The sequence below is a fragment of the Chiloscyllium plagiosum genome, unplaced genomic scaffold, assembly GCF_037043375.1.
Source record: "Chiloscyllium plagiosum isolate Xiang-an unplaced genomic scaffold, Cpla_swu_hap1 HiC_scaffold_5, whole genome shotgun sequence".
Lineage (NCBI taxonomy): Eukaryota > Metazoa > Chordata > Chondrichthyes > Orectolobiformes > Hemiscylliidae > Chiloscyllium > Chiloscyllium plagiosum.
The window spans coordinates 19,536,812-19,558,273 of record NW_028270143.1 but is presented as its reverse complement, the minus strand read 5'-3'; the positions used below and the strand labels follow the sequence as shown (position 1 = coordinate 19,558,273).

The 21,462-nt window shown below is 42.4% G+C and overlaps 1 protein-coding gene across 4 annotated transcripts in view; it reads right to left on the bottom strand.

Annotated features, from left to right (window-relative positions):
* LOC122549735 (lysophosphatidylcholine acyltransferase 1-like) overlaps nt 1–21,462 on the bottom strand; it is a 159,081-nt gene that overhangs the window by 73,423 nt on the left and 64,196 nt on the right. For all 4 annotated transcript variants that reach the window (XR_015757163.1, XR_015757164.1, XM_087987021.1 and 1 more), the window contains one exon: nt 3,863–3,975. Coding sequence is in view for 2 of the 4 variants with exons in the window: in XM_087987021.1 (XP_087843147.1) it covers nt 3,863–3,975 (113 nt within the window). In the remaining 2 variants the exon portion in view is untranslated. The remainder of the gene's footprint in view (nt 1–3,862; nt 3,976–21,462) is intronic.

Sequence of the window (21,462 nt, the reverse complement as noted above, 5' to 3'; positions counted from 1 at the left end):
ACCAAATCCAGAACTGCTTGTTCCCCAGATGGATCTACTCAAAAAAAAATCTCGTAGACAGTCCATTATCATCTTTTCTGGAGATGCATTACCAACCTGATTTGCCCAGTCTACCTGCATACTGAAGTCCCCCATGATTATTATATTAGTGTCTTTCTTACACGCCTTTATTTTCTTTCCTACATCCTGCTAAGAGACCGAGAAGTAACTCCCATCAGGGTTTATTTCCCCTTTGCAGCTCCTCAACTCTACTTAGGCAAATTCTACACCTCTGATTATATATCCTGTCCTGCCATCAATTTAATTTCTCACCAACAAGGCAACCCTTTTCCCCTCTGCACATCTTCCTTTTTCTTAGATAAGATGCATATTTTGGATATTTCGTTCACAGCCCTATTCCCCTTTCAGCCACATCTATGATACCCACATCACATCTGCCAATTACAACCTGCACGACAAGCTGATTTACAATGTTTCATATACTGTGCACATTTAAATAAACATCCTCAGTCCGGCACTATTTCCCTGACTACACTATCCCCTACAAGGTAGGCCATTAGGACCAAGATGAGAAATTTCTTCAGAGAGCAGAGAGTCTGTGGAAAGCTCCACCTCAGAACAGTCGAGGCCAAAACATTGAGCATTTTCAAAAAGCAGTTAGATATAGGCCTTAGGGGTAAAGACATCAACAGTATGAGGAGAAAGATGGAACTGAGTTAGATGATAAGCCACAATCATATTGAATGGCCTTATCAGGCTCTAAGGGCTATTCCTGCTTCCATCTCCTCAGTTTCCAATATAGAATCCCAGTACATTCGTCTTTCACTCCTGCATGAAATCACAAGTGCTGTAATAACTGTCCACTTTTTAAACATCTCCCTCACTGTTCAAGGTCTCAAACACACTGCCCAGGCAAAGCAGCAATTTACCTGTATTGTTTTCAAACTAATCTATATTATTCACTGTTCAAAATGTCATCTAATGGGCAAGGCCAAATACAGACCGAGTGACTGATTTGTGGAACACTTCTGCTCGCTATGCAAAGATAACCCTAACCTTTGAGTTGCTTGCTCTTTTAACACATTATCTTGCTCAGTGATGCTGCAGTGCTCCAGCAAAGCCCAACATAAGTTATTGGAATAGCACCTAATTTTCTTAAGCATATTACAATTTTCAAGACGAAACAGATTTCCACAACTTCAGAACATGAACACTTTCCTAGATCCACAGGATTAGAAAAACATGTCACATTACAAACAGGGGATTAATTGTAGACAACAATTATGATGGTGTACATTGGAAACTAATTATTTTCCTTAACGCTTAAAGGCACTCCTACAATCTCAGTTGAGAATAAGCAAAGAGTAGACTCATTCTTCACATATCTGTCTTGCTGCGTTCTCAACTTTATTACACTTACACAGCTTTTCCCTGTCACAATGGTGTACAAAAGAATTCTGATAACATCTCATTTACATGGGCATGATCTTAAAGCTGACCTATTTTCTGCTATTTACACTTATTATCATTTGTCATCCATATCTCCCCTCTACTATCATTAACATTCCCTATGTATTTTGCTTGAGGCCCCTCACAATCTCTATATCCTGCTGTAACCTGCCACATAGCATATGTGGTTCCCTTGTTCAAAAAGGGGAGTAGGGATAACCCTAGTAACTATAGGCCGGTGAGTCTCACTTCTGTTGTGGGCAAAGTCTTAGAGAGAATTGTAAGGGATAGGATTTATGCACATCTGGATAGGAATAATGTGATCAAGGATAGTCAGCATGGTTTTGTGAAGGGCAGGTCGTGCCTCACAAACCTTATTGAATTCTTTGAAAAGGTGACGAAGGAGGTTGATGAGGGGTAGATGTGGTATATAATGATTTTAGTAAGGCGTTTGATAAGGTTCCCCATGGTAGGCTACTGCAGAAAATACGGAGATATGGCATTGAGGGGGAGTTGGAGGTTTGGATTAGGAATTGGCTGGATGGAAGAAGACAGAGGGTAGTAGTTGATGGCAAAGTTTCTTCATGGAGTGCCGTCACTAGCGGTGTTCCGCAAGGATCTGTTTTGGGACCATTGCTGTTTGTCATTTTTATAAATGACCTGGAAGAGGGGTTAGAAGGTTGGGTGAGCAAGTTTGCGGATGATACGAAAGTCGGAGGAGTTGTTGACAGTGAGGAAGGATGTGGCAGGTTACAGCAGGATATAGAGAAGCTGCAGAGCTGGGCAGAAAGGTGGCAAATGGAATTCAATGTAGCTAAGTGTGAGGTGATTCACTTTGGTAAGAGTAACAAAAAGATGGGGTACTGGGCTAATGGTCGGATACTTGGGTAGTGTGGATGAGCAGAGGGATCTTGGTGTCCATGTACACAGATCTCTGAAAGTTGCCACCCAGGTAAATAGTGCGGTGAAGAAGGCATATGGTGTACTGGCTTTTATTGGTAGAGGAATTGAGTTCCGGAGTCCTGAGGTCATGATGCAGTTGTATAAGACTCTGGTGCGGCCGCATCTGGAATATTGTGTGCAGTTTTGGTCGCCATACTATAGGAAGGATGTGGAGGCACTGGAACAGGTGCAGAGGAGGTTTACCAGGATGTTGCCTGGTATGGAAGGAAGATCGTATGAGGAAAGACTGAGACACTTGGTTCAGTTTTCATTAGAGAAAAGAAGGTTTAGGGGTGACTTGATTGAGGTGTACAAGATGATTAGGGGGTTAGATAGGGTTGACAATGTGAACCTTTTTCCGCGTATGGAGTCGGGTATTACAAGGGGGCATAGCTTTAAATTAAGGGGGGGTAGATATAGGACTGAAGTTAGGGGTAGGTTCTTCACTCAGCGAGTCGTAAGTTCATGGAATGCCCTGCCAGTAGCAGTGGTGGACTCTCCCTCTTTATGGGCATTTAAGCGGGCATTGGATAGGTATATGGAGGATAGTGGGTTAGTATAGGTTAGGTGGGCTTGGATCGACGCAACATCGAGGGCCAAAGGGCCTGTACTGCGCTGTATTCTTCTATGTTCTATGTTCTACAATCTGTGTCACCTGCATCTTTCTCCTTTGTCAAGCGCATAGAAACCATTTCTCAGCTCCCTGTAGTTCCGAAGAAAACTCGGGTTATGCTCGAAACGTTAACTATTTTTCTCTCCACAGATGGGGGTCACAACTTGAAGACTGAATGGTTTTGGTCTCCTTATTTAAGAAAAGATGTAAATGCTTCGAAGGCAATTCAAGGTGGTTTACTAGATTGATACCCGGAATGAGCAGGTTGCAGAGATTGGGTTGTTTCCAGTCTGGTTTTGAAGGGCTAAAGAGTGATTTGATAGGTGTTTGTAAGATTCTCAGGGGTACTGTTTAACAACTGGGAGCTGCCTTTTAGGACAGAAATGAGGAGATTCTGTTCCTGAGTAATGTGACTATGGAACCCTGTCTCAAAGCAGAGGAAGAAGGGGGACTGAAGACTTTTATGGCAGAACGAGATTAGATTTTTGTAAAGAAGCAAAAGTTACTAACAGTAGATGAAACAGTGGAATTCCAAATGCAAACAGTTCAGTCATGATCGTAATGAATGGCAGAGCAAGCTTGAGAAGCCAAAAAGCCCACTACTTTGAAATCAAATGTATCTCAGTAATATGTTGAGAGAAAACATCAAGCTTCCAATACACAAGATTAGAAAGAACAAGTAGCTGTTAGAAACAAGCAGCAAATCTTGGTATCTCACTCGCAACACTAACATAGCTTTCTTTCAGACATTACCCAACTAGTCGTTTATTTCCACTTTAAAGTATTCACATTACACAAAGATATGCATGATACAACCTTTAAGGAATTTTTAAACATTCACATCAAATAAAAATTCACCTGAGGCCATCTGCCATTAGACAAGGCTCTTTGCTTAATTTCTTCGACTGTTTTCCGGCGAGAATACTGGTCTGAGCGAGACACCAAGACTGGCCGAATATATTTGATCAATGCTGGTAAGACAAGTCACAAAACTCAATTAAATAAAAGCATGAAAATCTTGTCTCAGTGCTTTCCACTGCAGAAAGACACTGTGTAACCAAAGTTGTAAATGTATATTCTCGAGCAAAGATAGGCAGGAAAATCACAATGCAAAACTTGAAAGGATATTACTCCCGATAACAATATGACTATTTCGATTACCATCCAGTTACATGTTGTAGCCAAATTAGAAAAAAAAAAGCATTGGGAGCTACAAGTTGTTTCCTAGCTCTGTACATCATGCAACAGATACCATGCTCTGATGCAGAAAGTCAATCCCCAGATGCAGAATTTTTAAAATGAGTTGCATAGCAAACAGGGGATTAATTGTAGACAGCAATTTTTATGTATATACTAGAAACTAATCATTCTCCTCAAATGACCAACCCAATTTGTTTGCTAGCATTCCTACAACCTCAGCTGAGAATAAGCAAAGAGCAACCCATTCTTCACATGTCTTGCTGCGTTATCTCAACTTTATTACAGTTAAGCAGCTCTTCCCTGCCAGGATGATAGCGTACACAAATGTTTTTTTTGCCGACAGTTTCCATCCTAGAGGAGGCAGATTTAGCCCAATCCACATCTAAGACTTGCTGAAAACATTGCTCATATTTTGATACCAGGGAGAGGGAGTTTTTTGGGGGTGGGGGGAAGAGAAAGAAGAATGGTGGTGGTGGTGTGCAGAGGGAGCCAGAATGAGGATAGAGCAAGAAGTTGGATGGTGGTTGGGGGAGGAAGAGAGAGAAGGGAATGTTGAAGGTGCTGAACAGGGTGCCAATCAAATCAGCAAGTTGGTGTTAGGCTCCTTGAATGTCACTAGAGACACATTCATCCAGCCAAGCGGAAAGCATTCCATCACACTGATTATGCTTTGGTGTGCAGGCCTTGCAAAAACAGGAGACACATTGCTCATTTCAGAATTCCCAGGCAGCTACAATATTAAAATGTCTGGTGTTGTTCAGTTTCTGTTCAATGGTAATCCCAGGACATTGAAAGTCTGAGGATTCAGCAACAGTTATGACAACAAAGAACTGGACAAAACGGTTATTTATTCCTGTTGGATATTGTCACAGTCTTGTGATGCAAATATTACTTGCCACTCATCAACCCAAGATTGGATGTTGTTCATGTGTTGCTGAAAATGAAGGTTGCTTCAGTATCTGGACTTGTGAATGATACCAAACATACTATAGTCAGCAAATATGTTGATTTCTGACTTCATGGTGAAGGAAGATCATTGATGAAGCAGATGAAGATGGCTGGCCCTTAAGGAAGTACAACAGTGATGCTCTGGGACTGAGGTATTTGACCTTCAAAGAAAACAAACATCTTCCTTTATGCTCAGTATGACTCCAACTAATAGTATTCCCCACATTCTGCTTGACTCTGGATTTGTTAGGCTGCTTAATACCATACTGTCAAGTGGCTGTCTTTCTGTCACCTCACCTTGAACTCAGTTTGGTGTCAGTGTTGGACCTAACCTAAACACAAGTCAGGAACAGGATGGTCCTGTCAGATACCAAACTAAGTGTCAGTGAGCACATTATTCTGAGGCAATGTCACTTAATAAAACTAACAACCAGTTCCATCACTTTGCTGATGACTCAGTGTGAACTGATTGGTTGAGTAATTAGTTGGGTTGGACTGTTTTTTGTGGACAGGACATACCTGGGCAATTTTCTATCTTTTCAAGTAGATGCCAGCGTTATTACAACTGTACAAGGATAGCTTGGCTAGAGGATAGCTAGTTCAGCAGCACAACTCATCAATACTACTACCAGATTGTTTTAGAGGTCCATTGTCACTGTAGTATCCAATGTCCTCAACTGCTTCTTAACGGACAAAGTGAGGGTTGCAGATCAGACTCGAGAGTGTAGCGCTGAAAAAGCACAGCAGCCCAGGCAGCATCCGAGGAGCAGGAGAATTCATGTTTCAGGCAGAAACCCTTCATCAGGAAGGTGGTCATTCCAGGCTCAATGTTAATGATGCTCTGGACAATTCATGATGGTATACCATGTTTGTCGCCACTGGGACACAATTTACCCAGGAATGGTAATGGTGGTAGTATCTGGGGCACTGTCTGTAAGATATGATTCAGGGTACAGACATAGCAGTCTGTTCTTTCGAGACAAAAAAACTACAGATGTGCAATCCAAAGTAGGCAAACAGGAGGCTAGAAGAAAACAACAAGCCAAGCAGCATTCAGGAAATGAAGTAATCAGTGTTTCAGGTATTAACCCTTCTTCAGAGCTAGATGTGAGGGTAGGGGAACAGATAAGAGGTGATGGGGTGGGGGAAAAGGTTGCCAGAGTGGTATAGGAAGGTTATTTGAAATTAGAGAACTTGATGTTAAGTCCAGTAGATTGCCCAGATGGAAACTAAAGGTGCTGTTCCTTCAATTTGCAGTCTGATTCACTGCAGTAATGGAGGCGGCCAAGGAAGGACATGTCGTGGGGGAACTAGATGTGACCGGATGGTCAGGCTTGCCATTTCAGGCCAGGCAAAGATGCTCTGTGAAATGGTCACCTCGTCTACATTTGGTCTTAATGTAGAGAAGACCACAACAGGAGCACTGAATACGTAGGCTAGATTGGAGGAGATGCAGAAGAACCTCCCTCGCCATCAAGGACTGTTTGTGGCCCTAGGTGGTGAGGGAGGTGGAGTTTGGACAGGTGTTGCATCGTTTTTGGTTACAGGGGAAGGGAGTCGATGGGGTGAATGGTGTGAACAAGGAGTGATGAAGGGAACGGTCCTTGCTGAAGGCAAAGAGGGGTGGGGAGGGGAAGACATTGAGTGACAGGGTCTAATTGGAGTTGATGATGTTTGAGGATGATACATTGGATGCAGAGGCTGGAGGGGTAGAAAAAAGTGAGGACAAGGAGGACCCTATCTTTATCATGTTTGATTGGGGATATTGGGGTTTAGAGTAGCGATGCGGAGAATGAAGGTGGCGGGGTGGATAATTTTCCCTTCAATTCAAGGGGGTGGCCATGGACACTTGCATGGGGCCCTAGCTACACCTTAGATAGTGAGGACTGCAGATGCTGAAAAGTCAGTCAATAAAGCGTGGAGCAGGTAAAAGCACAGCAGCAGAAAAGTCCATGTTTCAGGTCGGGGGAGTGGGAAGGGGACTGAAATAAATAGAGGGGGAGGGAGGGAGGGGGCTGTGGCTGGGGGAAAAAGGTAAGTGGGGATGGCAATAGGTGGATGCAAGTATGTGACTGTGATTGATCAGTGAGTGACTGTGACTGATCAGTGAGTAGGGTGGAGCTGATAGGTGGGAAGGAAGATGGACAGGTCAGGGGTGGGGGTGGAGGAGGACTGGGGAGATTTGGAAGTTGGCAAATTCCATGTTAAGGTAATTCACCAGCTTCCAAAATCTCCCCATTCCAACACTCTTATCCCAGATTCAGACTCTCCTACTCCTCGATCTGCTATGCTTTTTCCAGCTCCATACTTTATTGGCCCTACCTACAACTGCCTCTGTCAGAGATATCAAACAGTCCCTCTTCAGTAAGTACACCGCAATTGTTCCCCAAATCTTCTGCTATTACATCAATGACTGCTTTGGTGATGCATCTTGCACCGAGGCTGAACTGGAGCAGTTCACCGATTTCACTAACAACTTCCGCACTGCCCTGAAATTCAGTCAATCTTAGACACTTCCCTCCCCTTTCTTAAACTCTCCGTTTCCATCTCTGGAAAGAGTTTATGGACAAACATTTATTATAAACCCAGACCTCTCAACTACACCTGGACTACACCACCTCCCATCCAGAATCCTGCGAAAACCCCATCCCGTTTTCCCAATTCCTCTGTCTTTGTCACATCTGCTCTGATGAGACATTTCACTCCCAGGCGTCTCAGATTCCTCCTATTTCAAACATTTCTTTACTTCCTTTGCCATCCAGACAGCCCTCCACTGCACCTTCTCCATTCCCCGCTCCATTGCTCTGACCCCCCCCACCCATGCATGGATTTGATTTTTAAAGACCCAAACAGATATTTCCTGTACTTACAAATGGCTGCTTTCAGTTTTCCTGCAACATGCTTTGACTTGTGAATGGATTCCCAAACAGAACCAGTTACAACCAGAGAACTTCCTGTATAGATGTTCACTCAGCAAATAAGCAACATTGTTATTAATGTCTTCCTATATTTTTATATTTCCACAATATTAAATATAAATTTCAGGAGTATAATACTTTGAAATAGTACTGCAGGTTTCCAAACATAAGTTTTGTTCGAAAGTGATGCGGGTACCAATGATCACATACTACCAACATATGCTAATCTGACTAATTAACATTTTACATTTTTCTGTTCGGCAGTTTGTCAACCACACTGTTACTTGTCCCTGACTCCATATATTCTGACCTCAGGAAGACTACAGGGTGACAAATTAACACATGGAAGCATGTCATCAATATTGTCACTGTTAGAATAGGGCAGAATTGGCAGTTCAATCTTTCAAAATACACGAGTCTTCCAAATAGAAAGAGAAGGAGGTAAAAGAAAGGGGTGCTGCAATATTGATTAGGGAATCAATTGTAGCAGTAAGAAGGGATGAAATCCTCAAAGGCTCCTCAAATTAATTCATACGAGTGGAACCTAAAAACCAAAAAAAAAAGAGCAATCAAAAAAGGAAATATATAGGCAGATTTCAGAGAAATGTTAAAATAATAGGGTAGTGATAATGTTAAAAAAAAAGTTGAAACCTCCCATTAACTAGGGTACTCAATGTCACAGCCTTAGAGGAAGTAGAATCCTTAAAATGCATCCATTTCAAAGTAATACGTAGAAACTCCACAAAGCAGGGCTGGTCCTGAAATTAATTTATGAATTCATGAGGGAATCATTTTTCAGACAGTGATCATAACTCAGTTAGATTTAAGATTGTCCTTTTCAACAAAGATGGGCCTGAAATCAAAGTTTTAAACTACAACTAGTGAATAAAGGAAAGTAATTATGTAGGGTCAGATGAAGTGCAACTCAGGCTGCTGAGTGAGATGAGTGAGTAAATAGCAGGGGCATTGGCAATAATTTTCAATGCCTCCCTGGCCACAACAGAGTTGCTACATGACTGCAGCACAGGCAATGTGGCAATGTTATTCAAGGAGGAAAGCCAGGATTTCAGAAGGCTTTCAACAAAGTTGAACATTAATTTTATATGTTAATCTATAAAGTGCAAAGGATTAGGGCAGTGTAGTGAGATGGATAGAAAATTGGTTAGTAGACAGGAAATAAACTAGGAAAAAGAAAGTTTGTTCCTGAATGGCAGGCAGTAGTAGTGGGGTACTAGGATCCCAACTATTCACAGAATGTTAGCACTTTAGGAAACTAAATGTAATACATCAAAGCTTGCAGGTGATACAAAGCTGGGTGGAAGAGCATGTTTACCGCAGAATAGACAGGCTGGTCAGATTGATCAGTGACAAATGGAATTCAATTTAGATCAGTGAAAAATGGTGTTCTCGGAATGGACAAAGTAAGGGAATGCATGATGAACATTACAACCTTGGGGAGCAAAGAGGGTTTGGGAAGCATGTCCACCACAACGTAAGGTAGTCAGACAGGTAAATAAAAGTGGTTAAGTTAGCATATTTGCCTTTTATTAGCTGAGCAAGAGCGTTAAGATCAGGGAATTATGCTGGAACCATATAAAATGTTAGTTAAGCCACAGCAAGCATAATTTGTGCAATTCTAGAACTAACAGTATTAGGAGAGATGTAACTGCACAAGAGAAAATGCAAAGTAGATATACCAGGATGTTACCTAATGTGATTGACGTTTCAGTTATAACAGACTGGCCAGACTGGGGTTGATTTTCTGGAGATTGAATTGTATAAAATTATGAGAGGAAGAGACATTTTCCTCTTCCTGGAGTGACAGGTGGTGGAACATATATTTAAGGGATAAGTAGTTTAGAGGGGATAAAAGATGATTTTCTTTTTTTTTAAAACCCAGAGGGTAGTTGAAATCTGGAACTTACTGACTGCAAGGGTGCAACAGGTAGAAACTCTTAACATTCAAGATGCATTTAGATGAACAATTGTGATGCTAAGGTATACAAGGCTACAGATCAAACGCTGGAAATTGGGATTAGAGATGTTGGGTGCCTGTTTTTAACTGGCACAGACTTCGAATCATTGAATCATAGAGCTGTACAACATGGAAATGGACCCTTCAGTCAAACTCATCCATGCTGACCAGATCTCCTAAATTAATCTAGCCCCATTTGTCAGCATTTGGCCCATATCCCTTTTAAACCGTTCCCAATCATATTCAAAAATGTGTTGCTGGAAAAGCACAGGTCAGGCAGCATCGAAGCAGGAGAATAGACGCTTTTGGCTGGAGCCCGTTCCCATTCATATGCCAATCCAGATGCCTTTTAAATATTGTAATGGCACCAGCCTCCACCACTTCTTCTGGCAGCTCATTCCATACATACACCATCCTCTGGATGAAAACACTGCCCCGTAGGTCCATTGCAAATCTTTCCTCTCTCACCTTGGCCCTCTAGTTTTGGGCTCACCTACTCCATGAAAAAGACCTTGTCTATTTACCCTATGCCTCTCATGATTTTATGAAGGTTACCCCTCAGCCTCCAATATTCCAGGGAAAATAGCCCCAGCCTATTCAGCCCCTTCCTGTAGCTCAAACCCTCCAACCCTGGCAACATTCTTGTAAATCTTTTCTGAACCCTCTCAATTTTCACAACATCCTTCCGATACCAGGGAGGCCAGAATTGCACACTATCCCAAAACTGCCTAACCAATGTTCGGGCCAGCCAGAAACTGTCCTCCCAACTCCTATACTCAATGCACTGACCAATAAAGGCAAGCATACCGAACACCACCTTCACTATCCTGTTGACCTGGGACTCCATTTTCAAGGAACTATGAACCTGCCTTTTGTTCAACACTACTCCTCAGGACCTTACCATTAAGCATATAAATCCTGCCCCGATTTGCCTTTTCAAAATGCAACACCTGACATTTATTGAAATTAAATTCCATCTGCCACTCATCAGCCTATTGGCCCATCTGATCAAGATTTTGTTGTGCTCAAACGTCCACTATACCTCCAATTATGGCATCATCTGCAACTTACAATCACACTTTTTTAAAAAATCTATTCACTGATTAGGCCAGCATTTATTGCCCATCCCTAATTGTCCAGAGGACAGTTAGGAGTCAATCATATTACTGGGGGTCTGCAGTCACATGTAGGCCAGACCAGGTAGGTTTCTTTCTCTAAAGGACATTAACCAGATGGGTTTTTCCCTACAATCGGCAATGGATTCATGGCCATCATTAGACTCTTAATTCCAGATTCTTTTGTACTCAATTCCAATCCTTGTAGCACACTGCTGGTCACAGGCCTCCAATCTGAAAAGCAATCCTCCACCCACCACAATCTCCACCCTTCAAGCCAGTTCTGTGTCCAAATAGCTAGTTCTCCCTGTATTCCATGTGATCCAACCTTGCTAATCAGTCTACCATGAGAAACCTTGTTGAACACCTTATTGAAGTCCAGATAGATTCCATCCATCACTCTGCCCTCAACCTTCTTCATTACTTGTCTGTAGTTCCCTGGCTTTTGTTTACCACCTTGTTTAAATAGCGGCACTATGTTAGTCAACCTCCAGTCTTCCGGCACCTCACCCATGGCTAACTATGATACAATTAATTCAACAAGGGGTCCAGCAATCACTTCCCTAGTTTCCCAGAGTTCCAGGATACACGTGGTCAGGTCTTGGAAATTTATTCAGCGTTGTGCGTTTTTAAGATATCCTGCAATGTCCTCTGTCATATGGACACTTTTCAAGATGTTATTATTTATTTCCCATGTTCTCTATTTTCCATACCCTTTTCCACATTAAACACTGATGCAATATATTCACTATCTCCCCCACCTCCTGTGGTTCCATACCCAGGCAGCCTCGTTGATCTTTAAGGGGCCTCATTCCTGATGAAGGGCTTTTGCCCAAAACATTGTTTCTCCTGCTCCTCGGATGCTGCCTGACCGGCAGTGCTTTGAGCACCACACATCGATCTCCAGCATCTGCAGTCCTCATTTTCTCCTAGTTGATCTTTAAGGGGTCCTATTCTCTGTCTAATTACTCTTTTGTCCTTAAAGTATTTATAGAATCCCTCTGGATTCCCTTTAATCCTACTTGCCAAAGCTAATGTCCCTTTTTGCCCACCTCATGCCCCTCTTAAGTATTCTTTATATTTGCCTTTATATTCTTCTACGGACAGTCAGATGTCACATGACACCAGGTTATAGTCCAACAGGTTTATCTGAAATCACAAGCTTTCTGAGCACGGCTCCTTGGTGAGGTGAAGTGAAGGGAGGCGCACTGACAACTTATAAGCAGAGAGATCATTGCAAGATAGAGGGCTGTAGTAGGCTGCAGCGGGACATTGACAGGATGCAGAGATGGGCTGAGAGGTGGCAGATGGAGTTCAACCTGGATAGATGCGAGGTGATGCATTTTGGAAGGTCGAATTTGAAAGCTGAGTACAGGATTAAGGATAGGATTCTTGACAGTGTGGAGGAACAGAGGGATCTTGAGGTGCAGGTACATAGATCCCTTAAAATGGCCATCCAAGTGGATAGGGTTGTTAAGAAAGCATATGGCGTTTTGGCTTTCATTAACAGGGGGATTGAGTTCAAGAGTCGTGAGACCTTGTTGTAGCTCTATAAAACTTTGGTTAGACCGCACTTGGAATACTGCGTCCAGTTCTGGTCGCCCTACCATAGGAAAGATGTGGATGCTTTAGAGCGGGTTCAGAGGAGGTTTACCAGGATGCTGCCTGGACTGGAGGGCTTATCTTAAGAGGAGAAGTTGACTGAGCTCAGACCTTTTTCATTGGAGAAAAAGGAGAGGGGACCTAATTGAGGTATAATGACAGGCATAGATAGAGTGGATAGCCAGAGACTATTTCCCAGGGCAGAAATGACTAGCACGAGGGGTCATAGTTTTAAGCTGGTTGGAGGAAAGTATAGAGGGGATGTCAGAGAAGGTTCTTTACACAGTTGAGAGAGCATGGAATGCGTTGCCAGCAGTAGTTGTGGAAGCAAGGTCATTGGGGACATTTAAGAGACTACTGGACATGCATATGGTCACAGAAATTTGAGGGTGCATACATGAGGATCAGTGGTCGGCACAACATCGTGGGCTGAAGGGCCTGTTCTGTGCTGCACTGTTCTAGGTAATTAGGAATGTCTAAAGATGATCCAAAGTATCAAAAGGTTTGACTGAAGTGTCAACAGCTGAATAGCAAGTGAAAGCATGACTTACGATCTGATTAATTAAGGCAGAGATAATTTCAAAACAGATCAAAAATAAGATGGTGCTAGAGACAAATTGAATGGGTGGAGTAACATGATAAGAGTCACATGACTAGGGTCCAAAGTAACAAGTAGTCCAAAACTGTACAAACTAATTTAAGGTAGAGAGATTATAACAGTCATGTTATTCCAGCCATCTGGCTTGTCTCTAGCACCATCTTATTTTTGACTTTTTGTAATTACCAATCTGCCTTAGTTAATCATTGATCATCCCTTCACTTGCTATTATCACTTCACTCACAGCATTTGACACTTCCGAACACCTGCAAAGACTTGTTAGTTAGCCTGTTGACATGCCATGCACACCACATGTTCTATCTTTTGATCTCTCGACCTATAAATTCTGTGCCTGTGCTCTTCCCTTCACTTCCTGAAGGAGTAGCGCTCCGAAAACTTGTGATTTCAAATAAACCTGTTGAAATATAACCTGGTGTTGGGTGAGTTCTGACTTTGCCCACCACAGTTCAACACCCCAGCACCACCACAGTTTTCTAGGGATTTACTTGATCCAGCTGTCTGTACCTGACATATGCTTCTTTCTTTTTCCAATTTCTCTAATCATTCAGCATTCCCAACACCTACAGTCATGCTCTTCACCCTAACAGAAATGTACTGTCTCTGGACCCTTGTCATCTCATTTTTGAAGGATTCCTATTTTCCAGGCATCTCTTTACCTGAGAACATTCACCCCTAAGCAACTTTTGAAAGTTCTTGCCCAATACCGTTGAAATTGGCCTTTTTCCAATTTAGAGCTCAGTAAAAACAACGACTGCAGATGCTGGAACCTGGATTAGAGTGGTGCTGGAAAAGCACAGCAGTTCAGGCAGCACCTGAGCAGGAAAATCGACGTTTCGGGCAAAAGCCCTTCATTAGGAATCGAGGCAGAGTGCCTGAAGGGTGGAGAGATAAATGAGAGGAGGGTGGGGGTGGGGAGAAAGTAGCATAGAGTAGTTGCAGTGGGAGAGGGACTCCGAGATTCTTGTAGAGAGAGGAGGAAAACTTCTTCAAAGCATGCATCCTTGCAAGAGGATCTGCAGTAGGGTTAAAATCAACTGGGTGAAAACAATGACTAAGTTTTCCTCTTCTCTCTAAAAGAATCTCAGGGAACTCCTCTCCCATTGCAACTACTCTATGCTACTTTCTCCTCACCCTTCAGGCACTCTGTCTCTATTCCTAATGAAGGGCTTTTGCCCGAAACGTCGATTTTCCTGTTCCTCGGATGCTGCCTGAACTGCTGTGCTTTTCCAGCACCACTCTAATCCAATTTAGAGCTGGTCTTTCCTTTTACATCACTATTTTAAAATGGCCACTAACTCCAAAATGCTGCCCCAATGACACCTCAGGAAATAAGGCAGGGCAGGTGACTAAGAGGAGGAAAGGTTTTGCACTCTCTCTAATAGGTATACCCACATAATGAATCAGAAAATTTTCTTGTGCACACTTAAATTTCTCTCCAAGCCCTTAATATTATGGCAGTCCCAGTCTATGTTTGGAAAGTTCCGGAGTCCTGAGGTCATGATGCAGTTGTATAAGACTCTGGTACGGCCGCATCTGGAATATTGTGTGCAGTTTTGGTCGCCATACTATAGGAAGGATGTGGAGGCATTGGAACGGGTGCAGAGGAGGTTTACCAGGATGTTGCCTGGTATGGAAGGAAAATCGTATGAGGAAAGACTGAGGCACTTGGGGCTGTTTTCACTAGAGAAAAGAAGGTTTAGGGGTGACTTGATTGAGGTGTACAAGATGATTAGGGGGTTAGATAGGGTCGACAGTATGAACCTTTTCCCGCGTATTGAGTCGGGTATTACAAGGGGGCATAGCTTTAAATTAAGGGGGGGTAGATATAGGACTGATGTTAGGGGTAGGTTCTTCACTCAGCGAGTCGTTAGTTCATGGAATGCCCTGCCAGTAACAGTGGTGGACTCTCCCTCTTTATGGGCATTTAAGAGGGCATTGGATAGGTATATGGAGGATAGTGGGTTAGTGTAGTTTAGGTGGGCTTGGATCGGCGCAACATCGAGGGCCCAAGGGCCTGTACTGCGCTGTATTCTTCTATGTTCTATGTTCTATGTTCTAAAATCCTTGACCAATACAACCTTACTTTTATTGAAGAAAAAGTAGTATCTATTTAAAAAAAGGAAGTTTTTTGTTACAAACACAAAATAAAAATAAACACTAATATACAAATATTAAATAACCAAAACAAAGAAAAAACTCAAGTACTATCTAACCTACAAATAACCAAGGCACATAATAAAATATCTTGCATTACTCAAAAAAATGATAACATAGTAATTAAATAATGAAGTACATGCTCAGAACGAATTAACATTAAGTCATAATAAAACCCGTATTCATACGGGACTCCTCCCTCTGGGGGCCCCAGGACCTGCCAGAACCACTACCACAACTAGATAAAAGCCCTTGACAATATGGTCAAAATATCTATCTATATAGTTAAGGAAGGGCTGCCATATTTTATACAATAATTCAGTTTTTTGGTGCACCATATTTGTAAGGAAGTCAAGGGGAATACATTCCATGATTAACCTGTGCCAATTCGAAAGTCCTGGAGGGCTCTCAGCTACCCAATGTACTAAGTTATTTTTCCTTGCACAAAAGGAGAGAATGGGAAATAATTTCCTTCCGTGCACATCCAGGGAGGGCAGGTTCAAAAAGCCCAGGAGGAGATATCCTGGATCTACTCCAATTTCTGCTCCCAAAATTTCTGTCAGAGCATTTGCTACTCTGATCCAGTATTGCAGATCTTATGACAAGTCCATAAGCAGTGTGAGAGTGTCCACTTCTATTTTACATTTAGGACATATTGGAGATGTTCCTGTCCTAAATTTTGCCAATAGTTCCGGTGCTATAGGAGTCCTATGGAGTATCTTTAATTGAATAGCTTGGGTTCTATTAAAAATGGAGATCTTTCTGGCATTTTCCCAGATATCATCCCACATTTCTGAAGGGATTTCCAACCCCAATTCCTGATTCCATGTTTTAAACAAATGTTCTATGTCTTTTGATACTTCAAATTCAACAGCATAAGGATGACCATGAATTCATTATTTGTCAGAAAACCTCATCTGGCCTTTAGAGAAGGAAACTGCCACCCTCACCTGGTCTGGCTTAGACGTGACTCAAAAATCCACCGCAGTGTGCTTGATTCTTAACTGCTCTCTGGATAATTAAAGACAGACAATAAATGCTGGCTTAGCCAGCAATGCCCTCAAGTTGTGAAAAGAAAATTAGGGTTACAGTAAAAGGTAATGATGGCAGCAAGACTTTTGGGCATTAGAAAAGTTGAGGGGACTTTTCTGTAGCTTAAGGTTTAATGGTGCCTTATGAAATAGTATTTTGTCAATGCTTTTAGTCAGTTTGTTCCAGCTATAACTTGGAATCTTGGATGATAATTTCAGTCATTGATAAGTTTGAACTTTTTCTGATTATCCGGGATCATAAATAGCCAATATTATTAATAGTTCACTCTTCAGACAGTTTCCCTTGGTCCTTTAAATGTATTATCTCAAATAAAAATCCTTGGTCCTTACCATCCTTACAAGTATTGTTTCATCTCCAAATCCATGAACATATGGTTGGTTCATAGCCCTCTCTCAGAACTCCCTGAAGGGATACTTCCAATTAGGTTTACACACTCTTTACCATTTAGTTAAAAATCACACAACACCAGGTTATAGTCCAACAGGTTTAATTGGAAGCACACTAGCTTTCAGAGCATCGCTCCTTCATCAGGTAATAGAGAGGGCTCAATCCTCACACTGTCAATTTTTGCTATAAATTATGTGATGTAACTGAAATTATACATTGAAAAATTGATTGTCTGTTGAGTCTTTCATCTGTTTGAATACCATGATAGTTTCACTACTTTTGTGATTTGCACATGGAATTTTTGCTATAAATTGTGTGTTAGGATTGAGCCCTCCACTATCACCTAATGAAGGAGCGAAGCTCCTGAAAGCTAGTGTGCTTCCAATTAAACCTGTTGGACTATAACCTGGTGTTGTGAGATTTTTAAACTTTGCATACCCCAGTCCAACACTGGCATCTCCAAATCATGTTTACCATTTAGACTCTCAATCTCAGAATCACAAGCGACATCCTATATAATTGCAACAAAAACTATCCCTTTTGTCCCTGACAGTTTTCTTCCCTCCACAGCTAATTAAATCTTCATTAAATGCTTTAAGTGAAGGATGAGATTTTGTAGTATGATTCAAAATCATCAAGAGCCTGCACAAAATAGTAGGGAGAATCTGCTCCTGCTGGCAAATGAGTGGAGACACAAGATTCCAATTCTAAATAACAGGCTAAAGAACTAGAGACAACACGGAGAAAAAAAATGCAGGTAGTTATTACGATCTGAAATGCAGTGTGTGGAGGGCTTTCAAATGGGAATGGATTAATTATCATGAAGATTTGCAGATTATGGGGAAATGAAGTTAGCTAAAATAGAACTGCGGACACTGGAAATCTGAAACAAAAGCAGAAATTGCTGGCAAAACCCAGCATATCTGGCAGTATGTGGAGGGCAAGTACAGTTAACACGGAGTCCAGTGACTCTTGATCAGAACTGATAGCAGCTAGGAAAAAGTGGTATTTTTCTCCCCTTGTCCAGTTCTCCCTCACTTATAACCTTTTTTAATGCTTTATGCCGGTTTCAAACATTTCCATTTTGTGGGCAGCAGCCACCTCATCTTCACCATGGACATGCAACCCCTTTACACTTCTGTACTGCATCAAGATGGTCTTTGGGCTCTCCATTTCTTCCTGGACAAAAGGCCTGAATTGACCCCCACCTACCACTACCCTCCTCTGCCAGGCTGAGCTCATCCTCACTTGGAGCAACTTATTCAACTCTTCACTTTCTTCAGGTCAAAGGTGTGGCCATGGGTACCCATTTGGGCTACAGTTTGCTTGCCTCTGTGGGGTACATGGAACATTTGCTGTCCTGTCTGATTCAGGCTCCACCTCACAATCCTTTCTTTGGTACGTCAATAACATAATTGGTGCTACTTCCCCCTCATTCAAAACTGGAAAAAATTCAGTTTCTCTTCCAAATTCCAGTCTGCTTTCACTCTCACCCGGTCCACCTCAGATTCCTCATTTGTTCCTGAACACCTCCATTTCTAGGGATAGGTTGGCCACTGATATCCATTACAGATCTACCAACTCCCAGAGTTAAGAGTTACACATCCTCTCACTCTGCTCCATCCCATTCTCTCAGTTTTTTCCATATTCGTCACATCTGTTCTGATAATACCACCTTCTGCAAGGGGGCCTCAAACGTACACCTTTGTCTCCCAACTGAGGATTCCCTACCACAGACAATCAAAATGGCCTTCAGCTGCGTCTGACCGATCTCCTGCAATCTGTGCTCACCCTCCCACAACGATAGGGCCCCCTGGTCCTCATTTACTTTCCCACCAACCTCCGCATCTAAGCGGGCATTTCCATCAACCCCAGCTAGATGCTACAGCCATTCATTTTCCACAACCTTTGTTAGACTTCCACTGGGAATGCTCCTTCCGGGCCACGCTGGTGTACTCCTCTTCCATTTCCAACACACCCCCATGCAATCGCAGATGATGTATCATCTGCCCATTTACCTCTTCCGTCCTCACTATCCAAGACCCCAGACATACCTTCCAGGTGAAGCAATGTACTTCATTCAATCTAATCTATATTCAGTGTTCACAGTGCATTCTGCTCTACATGGGGAGACAAAACACAGACTGAGTGCTTTGCAGAACACCTATGTTCTGTCCATAAAAATGACCCTGAATTTCCAGTTCCTTACCAACATTTCTGTTGCAGGCCTCTACGTTGTCCCAGTGAGCCTCAGCACAAGCTCAAAGAACAGCATCCCATTTTCTACTTGGGAATCCTGCACTGCAACCTCTAGAACTAAACAACAACATTAGAGCCCGATTCCCACATTTTGTGTTTTGTACCCATTCCCACAACTGGTCCAATTATGAAACGGTTTGCTTTTAGCGTATGCAACCCAGTCTCTCCTATTTCGCAGCTCTCATCATTACTTAATCAATAAGCTTCTCTTCTGGCCTGATCTATCACTAGCCCCAACGTTTCCCTATATTTCTCTCTAGACTCCTTTCCACTCTCCGCAATCACCTCCACTCACCCCACCCCAACCTTGTCTTCAAAATTAATATAAATTTTTCCTATCTTCTATCAGTTCCAACGAAGCAGTGGACTCAAAACGCAAACCCTGTTTTCTCTCCACAAACGCTACCAGACCTGCTAGTTTCACCGGCTGTGTGTGTTTCGGTGAGATTGGCTGGAAGGCTTGAGCGCAGCAGAGACTCAACAGGCCGAACTGCTTACAACTTCATCAGTTGAATGGTCATATTAAATGCAATTCTATGATATTGGTTTTGATTTAAAATCTGGAATGTTCAGACCAGAATCAATTCTGGTCACCACATTTTGCAAAGGATGGTGGATCCTTCGGAGTGTGTACACGGATTTACAAGAAAGGATCAAGGGACAAGGGATTTTAGGTACAAGATTAGTTTGGAGAAGTGCCACATGCAAATCAGTAAAAATAGCAGGATATATGAGATGAACACGTGGTTGGAAACATGGTGCAAAGGGGAGGGTTCCAGATTCCTGTGACAATGGGACTAGCTCTGGGAGAGGTGGGAGCAGTACAAACTGGACACGTTATGCCTGGGCAGGAGCAGGACTGATCTCGAAGGGTGTGTCTTTGCTACTATGGTTGGGAAGGGTTAAACTAGAACGGCAGGGGAACCTAAGCAGGGTAACAAGGGAAAAAGCTACGAGTGATAAAAGGACAGTAAAATACAAAAACACAGTCAGGAGGTTAATCTAAGTCACAGTACAAAGAGAACTTAGGAAGATTAAAAACAGCAAACAGGCAAGTCTAAAGGTTTTGCCAAAGAGTCACAGAGCACTGAATTAGAGCCTCTGCCCAACCAGCCAGTGCTGAACATAATCCCAAATTAAACTAGTCCCATCTGCCCATTCCTGGCCCATATCTCTCCAAACTTTTCCCATTCATGCACTTGTCAAAGTGTCTTCAAACACTCTGATTCCTGTATTTTAATGCACAAAGTATTTGGGATCAGGTACACAAACAGACAACACAAATCAAGGTAAATTGTTGCATTCTCACAACCATTAGAGACATGGTTACAAGGAAATCAAAACGAGGAACAAAGAACAATACAGCATAAGAACAGGCTCTTTGGCCCTTCCATGCTAAAACTGTTTTCACTTATAGAATCCACATCCTGCTACTCCCCTCCTATTCTTAAACATTCAGGTCCTTCTTGAATGCTGCAGTTGTGTCTGCTTTCACGCTACCACCTCTGGCAGTGTGTTTCTGGCACTCACCATCTTTTCTGTTTCTAAAAAAAAAACTTTCCTCACACATCTCAAACTCCCCTTCTGCACTTTGAACCTCGCAATTGACCCCTCCACCCTGGGAAAACACCTCATACTTTCCACTTAATCCATGTCATTCAGGTAACCCTCAACCTCCTGCATTCCAGTGAAAATAAACCTAGTTTTTCCAACCATTCTTCATGGCTCTTTTGGTATCATCTCCAAAGCATCCACATCCTTCTGGTAATGTGGTGACCAGAAATGTATGCAAGTGTGGCCAAACTAAAGTTCTATAAAGCTACAGCATAACTTGTCTATCCTTATACACAATGCCACTTACAAAAAACCAAAGCATGCTGCAGGCCTTTCTTACTACCTTATCTGTGGACCTGCACATCCACATCCCATGACATATTAATCCTCCTAAGACTTCTGCCATTCTTGACCTTGCAAAATGCACCAACTCATTTGTCCAGATTAAACTCCATCTGCCATTTTTCTGCCCATGCCTCCAAGTGATCTATATTCTGCTATATCCTCTGATAATCCTCCCCACTATCCACAACTGCACCGATCTTTGTATCGTCCACAAACTGACTAATTAGACAGGCCATGTATTCCTCCAAATTATTTATGTAAACCATGAACAGGAGGGGTCCCAGCACTGATCACTGGAACACCACTAGTCACAACGTTCCATCCCAAAA